Here is a 6736-nt window from a genome sequence, read left to right on the forward strand (position 1 = left end):
TCATAAGAATTAAATAAATAATTTAAGGAAAAAATCGAATTTTTGATAAACCATATATCCAGATTATATATAATAAATGAAGAATTTGTTTAAACTAAATGTAGAAATAAAAACGTGTTACTAACGAGAATATCGAATGAAAATAAATGAACAATATTTCTCTTTCTTTCTTTGAATTATAATTTCAACTTTGACATAAGTAATGAACAGAAAGTCTACAAAAAACTAAATAATTCATAAATAATAATAAATGTAAATATATATATATATATATATATATAAATACTTCGTTCCACAAGAAGTCGTTTCTGACATAAATTCTGGGAATAAACTGACGTTGCAGGGGTTTCGCACTACAAGGCCCTCAGGTGCAATTCACAACATGGCTGATAGGGAAAGAAAGAGAGAGAGAGAGAGAGTGAGTGTGAGAGAGGGAGTGGGAGTGGGAAAGAGAGAGGGAGAATGAGGGAGTGAACAGAGAAATGACGAGAGAAATGCCACAGTAGATTTAGAGGGATGGGAACCCTCTTCCGTGTTATAAGAGTCTCTTTCAGTCTAAAACGCAATTTGCTGTCATTGCTATTTTCGTAACACATTGAAAATATATGTGGGTGTACATATCTGATAATGGACCGTTCGTTCGCAGGTGTAAAACTTTACCATCTACGAATTGTATCTTCTCTTCTCATAAATTGCATATCGTTTGTTTTAATTAAATCAACAGTAAGCAAACTGTGACTTTGGCGTTTATTCGAATAATATTGGACTTAATTTTTATTTTAACGTATTTTTTATTGTGGATATGAATATAAAAAATATTCCTAAAAAAATATGGAAAACTAAATAATTTTATTGTAATTAAATTAAAACTTGCTGATAGAAGGCAAAGCAAAAAAAAAAAAGAAAAAGAAATAAATTTGTGGTTAGTGTAAATTTTAGAAAAACAATTAATTTCAAAATGCAACTTTTAATAACCACTATATTAAATTTATATTAATTTTAACTTAATCGTACAAATATTAGAATAAAATTATATTTCAATTGGAATCTTTAATATTATACTACAACCTTATGTTAAATATATAGTTGTATTTTGAATTAAATTATAAATTATTATTTAAAAATAATATTTTTCTCGATCACATACAAAAATTATAATATATTTAAATAATATTTTATATTATTCTCATTATCAACAAAATTGTCCACAATCCTATTGTACTTTAAAGAAAAACACATTAACAGGATATCATTTTTCTAGTCTCGTTTTAAGTAATTTTGTGACAATGTTTCATCAACTATCTAAATCTTTTGTCTATTTTATTGTCTATCCAACAATTAGTTTTATTTTTCCCCCAACCGACTATATACCCCATACTTATTCTCAAATTCTACGTTCCTTCACACAGTTCCTTATTCTTAGAAAAATCTGTTCTACTCTGAAACCTCCCGTCGTGACTAAAACTTCAATTCAACTGCACCTTTTTTTCGAACTTTGAAATCGCATTGAAACCGTGCATGAACACACCACCAGGTCGTGTGTACCACGACGGTTCACAACCGTTTTCTTGGTTTTCTCTCTAATTGAACAGTACACATCGGATTTAACCTTCGACGGTATAGCTCGTTTGCGTTTACCCCATTGTGTGAGACCTCCTGCATTCCTAAGTGGTCTTCTTTGTTTCCTATCCTACTCTCTTTCTCTTTCTCCATCTCTTCTAATTACAAATCTCTTTACTCCCCATGACATTCCTATTCGTATGGCAGAAAATATTGAGAATTTTATACAGCTCGTAAACGTGTGTTCACGGTTGCTTTAATGTACTAACAAAGAAGTGTACACCTTTGAAAAATTAAAAGCGTATATACGAATGCATTTCAATTCGATAAAATATACCCTGGAAGGAGGAGGGGTGGGGGGGTTAGGGGGGAAATCATATTTTTCTTATAATTTTTGCTATAGCTGGATGTGACAAAATGAATGAGGTGTTTAGAGAATGTTTTTTTCATTTATGATTTCATTGATTTAAGTCATTCATTTTCGTTTGAAACGTAATTGACATTTTTTTTGTGTGAATAATATGTTTAATTAATTACGAATTTAATTATTATTACATTTGTATGCATTTTATATATATATTACATTCGAATTGCAATTTGGTAGAGAACACTCTGAAGAACAAAGAAATTGATTAGGTTTTAGAATGTATTAAGAAATGTTTTAATGATTTAATTGATTTGAAAAGTAATCCAATGTTTTCTTTTTTTTTAAATAATACATTATAAAAATTCTGAAGAGTTATATATTCATTATTTTGTACTATACAATCACCACAAACGCGTAATACTTAAATTTAATTAATAAAACAAAAATGAACGAAAAAACAATTTTTTCATTAGAATTGTTAACAAAACATTTCCGCACGCGGAATAATCAAAAATACATGATAATAATCGAAATATTAATTAAAATCAAAAATAAATATCGAATCGAAATAATAATTGTCATTTATAATAAAGAAAAAAAAAAAGGGTAATAAAATGTACACTCGTGTATTATATAATATATCAAAAACAATCAAATTACACTTGTCCAAAATTTATCTATATTAATTATGATTTTTAATTGTATTAAACTATCGAACCCAACACAACTTATTTATCTTTCATTATCAAAAAAAGAAAACAAAAGAAAAAGAAAGAAAGAAATAAGCTTAAAAAGTCTAGAAAAAAAGATAGTTAATTTTAAGATTAAACTAGTAACTTTATAACAGCAACAACAACAAAACCCCAATACAATCTTAGTTCCTAGTTTAGTCTTATTCTCTTCTCGAATTGTATTTAAACTTACCAGAAGGGGGATAAAGTATTGGTCGTTACTCGGTCCTTAGTATGAACTCGCTTTTGTCACTGAGTGAGTGACTTTAGCAGTTTTGAACTCAAGTCAGTCTTCGTTTTGTTGCTGCATCCTACCCCACCCCTACCCAACTCCCCTCCTCCCCCTATCCCCCTCACCCCGTCGTCTTTGTGTTCGCACCTCACCAACAGTTTCACACCCATTCTCTTTCTCATTCTCATTCTCTTTCTCTCTCAACCCCTTCTGTCCCCCCATCTCTCTCTCTCTCTCTCTCTCTCTCTCTCTCTCTCTCTCTCTCTCTCTCTTTCAATTCTCATCGTTGTCGTTGTCGTCGTCGTCGTCGTCTCGCCTAATCTCTCACGAGGGAAACATTTTCTTGATTTTCCGCGGTGCTTTCCCGAGGATATTTGAGAAGAAAGGCCACGTCACTTAGAGACACGGTGAACCCTTTCCCACTTTTCCTCGTAAACTGTATTCAAGACGAGTATAATCGTTTTCATCCGCTTTTACTCTTGAGATTAAATTTTATGCGCCCCGGCGTGTTCCGTTTTCGAATTTTCTCTCGTTCGTTCCTTTCGTTCGTTCGTTCGTGTTCGTTCATTCATTTTATGAAATAATCACCTGCCACGAATAACAATCTTTTTGTTTTATTTTTAACTTTATCTCTTGTGCGGTATATCGAATGGAAAATTATTTCTTTAAGAAGTAACATTTTTGTTTGTTTGTTTGTTTTAAAAAAAAATGTTACTTGTATCAATGATTTTTTGATAAAATTATTAATGATTTTCTTTTCTTTTTTCTTTTTGTTGGATTTTATTTTTTGGGTGAAGTAATTTTATAAGATGTGAATATTATTATTATATGAGAAATTGTAGTTAAATGTAAATGATGTATTCAAATGTAAATGATAAATGAACTATTCAAATATTATGCTCGTTTAAATAGAAGATCATTATTTTTTAGATTTTATTATGTGAACGTTTATAAGCGTATATATAGTATATATAAAGAACATATTATATATTATATATATGGACCGTTTATTTTGAAAGTAGTGTAAGTTCCATTTTCTTTTAATTTGAGAAAATTAAAGGTTTGCATATTGGTTAATTTAAAAATATTCATTAATTATATCACGTTAAATAATGTTTCTATTAATTTATCGATATGTAATTTTATTATATAAATTTTTTTTAGGCGTATTTTACTAAACTGATGTATACTTACAGGCTGCAAATGGACTTACACCACTTTAAAAATTAGTCAATTGTTAAAATCGTTTAATTTCACCATTTTCCTAATCAATAGTTACACAATTTATTTTACCGGGCTATTTTAAATTGAATAAAGCATTGACTTTTTTAAAGATATAAATTACTAACTAGTTATAAATAGAAAGTTTACACTAAATTAAGTATAAATTACTTGATATCTCATTTTTTTTTTTTTTAAATGGACTTACACCACTTTCAAAATAAACGGTCCATATTATATATATAAAAGAACAAAAATATATTATTAATAATTAATAAAGTAGGATCAAAAAAAAAAAAGAATAACTGAAGAATCAGTGACGGATTTTTCGGTTGACAAATCGTAGGTTTGCTCGTAACATGAATTTCTCGTAAACGAAGAAAAAGCAAATTGTCTCGAAAAATCAGACCCTTGTTAGAGAAACTGCATCCCTAAAAAACGTGTCCTATACCTTTTTCTCAGAGTAGAGAAAAAAAAAATCATTTTCAAACTATAGCCTTTAAACGTGCGGCTTCATTTGATTGTCGGAAATGAAATTGGATTGTTGAAGTTATTTTACTAGAGGATCATTTTATCCATCATTCTCTTAAAACTTCGAGAATAGTATTATAATTTTCTAAAATAAGGATAAAAAGTTGTACGAAGAAAACTTTGTTCGAATTAAAAAATAAATTAATCTACGAGAAATTGTCAACAATTTAATAAATAACTTACTTACACAACTATACTTGAGACTATATTAATCATTTCAATAACAGCAACAACAAATAAGATAGAAGATACAAAGAAACATATCTACATGAAGAAACTTAACCCCATGGCCTACACGATATCTGCCAATTGTGCGAGCCATAATAAACAAGAGAGTCGTCGCGCGCCATGTCATTCTTCAACTGTTCAGCCCTATACCCGAACTGGCGCAAAATATATACTTTTCATGACATATATTATATATTTCAATGAAACGAAAGAAATTGTGAAAAAAATAAACAATTTTTAGGTAGAAATAGTAATTTTAAGACGTCTGGGATTGAATCATAATCAATTGATCAGTTGAAAAATAATAATTTATTATTTCAAAGAATAGATAATGAATCAATAACAATTTGAAACGTGTGAAAGTAACGAAGCTTTACGGGCAACTAAAGTAAAAGATCATGCAATTTCGTTAAGAACGAATATAAAAACCACAATTACTGATGTTACAATACAAAGGAAAAATATTCGATGTGGAATAACTCTAATCGCTTGTTTTAATAACGCGTTCTAAAAATACGCGGCATCTTCTTATGCATAAATTACTCACCACGAGTCGTACTCGTGATTTTCGCTTATGGCACAAATTCTTTACCACGAGTCAGACTCGTGGTTATATGCCATGCGATTAACTCGTTCGAATTCATACAAGGATTGTTTTTATCGATAGTATATAGTTTGATTTCTTAACGAACATGAGAAAAGAAATGAACATTATTATTGCACGTGGATGAGAACAGAAAAAGTAAAGGTTTGAAAAGGAAAATTCCTAAAGTCTAGAAACAGACATAATAAAAGTAATAGTAGTGGTAATACTAATACTAATACCAGTAGTAGTAGCTAGCTAGCTAGCTAGCTAGCATATAAAGCGAAACTGGTATGAAAGACTCTTATTCGTTGGAGTAAGATGGCGCGTTGGCTTTGTGCTTGAAAAGTAAGGAGAGAATAGCCAACGAGGGAGTCGATTCCAGATGAAAGGATTTCGTTAAAAGCAGATTTACATTTCCTTGACTTCTCCGCGTCGCCTTTTTGCCTACTTCTTCTTTCTACATTCGCATAAACGTTCTCTTCCCTTTCCTCATGGTGGTGGTTATATTCGCAAACGCAAAACGTTCACTTCTTTCTCTTTCTTTCCTTCCCCCTTCCATTCCCCTTGTCCCCGTCCCCTTTCCATCCCCCGTTCAGTTTGAAATGACGTTTCCTTCCTACCTACCTTCCTAACCTGGCATTGGTTTGCATTCGAAAATGTTCGAGGAGTTACGAAATTCACGCTTGATTTCCATCTTGATTTCCCGCAGGTGGCAGCTACCTCGACGAATCAGGAAGAACCTGAACAGCAGAAACGAGAACAACATCGCAGAGAAGGTAGTAACAGCAACGGAGTTTCCAGCAACGAACATCAACATCAGTATCAGCAACAACAGTGGATCGGTCTCAGTCTACTATTGCAACCATTTCACTATATAAACGGCCAGTTGAATCTACGTTGCACCGCACATATCCCGGGAATATATTCGTCCATGAAAGAGATACAATTGGGAGCTGGTTTGCGCGAACCCGTACCCGAAAGAGGTAAATATTCAATATTTTTTTTACCCATTATCATTTTATTTTAATCGAGATAAGAAAAGAACGAAACAAAAAAAAGAATATAAAAAGACAAACAAAGAAGAAATACTTTGATGTGACCACACCAACGTTTTTATATCCCCCACCCCGCAAATTTCTTCATTTTATTATTACATATTTTAATAATTAATTAATTAATTAATTAACCGTTATAAAGTGTATAAATTAGTTTAATTATTAAATCGTTTTCCTTGTGTTTTTATTTTTCAAAATAAAACGATATATGAACTATCGGTATTA

General features: G+C 30.7%; 1 protein-coding gene across 1 annotated transcript in view; it reads left to right on the top strand.

Moving 5' to 3' along the window:
- The window catches only part of LOC106786007, a 226729-nt gene that overhangs the window by 200579 nt on the left and 19414 nt on the right, over positions 1–6736 (top strand). Inside the window, exon 5 of the mRNA XM_014746944.1 lies at positions 6166–6439. Coding sequence (XP_014602430.1) covers positions 6166–6439 — 274 coding nt within the window. The remainder of the gene's footprint in view (positions 1–6165; positions 6440–6736) is intronic.

The sequence above is a fragment of the Polistes canadensis genome, unplaced genomic scaffold, assembly GCF_001313835.1.
Source record: "Polistes canadensis isolate GaletaPanama2010 unplaced genomic scaffold, ASM131383v1 scaffold_62, whole genome shotgun sequence".
Taxonomy (NCBI): domain Eukaryota; kingdom Metazoa; phylum Arthropoda; class Insecta; order Hymenoptera; family Vespidae; genus Polistes; species Polistes canadensis.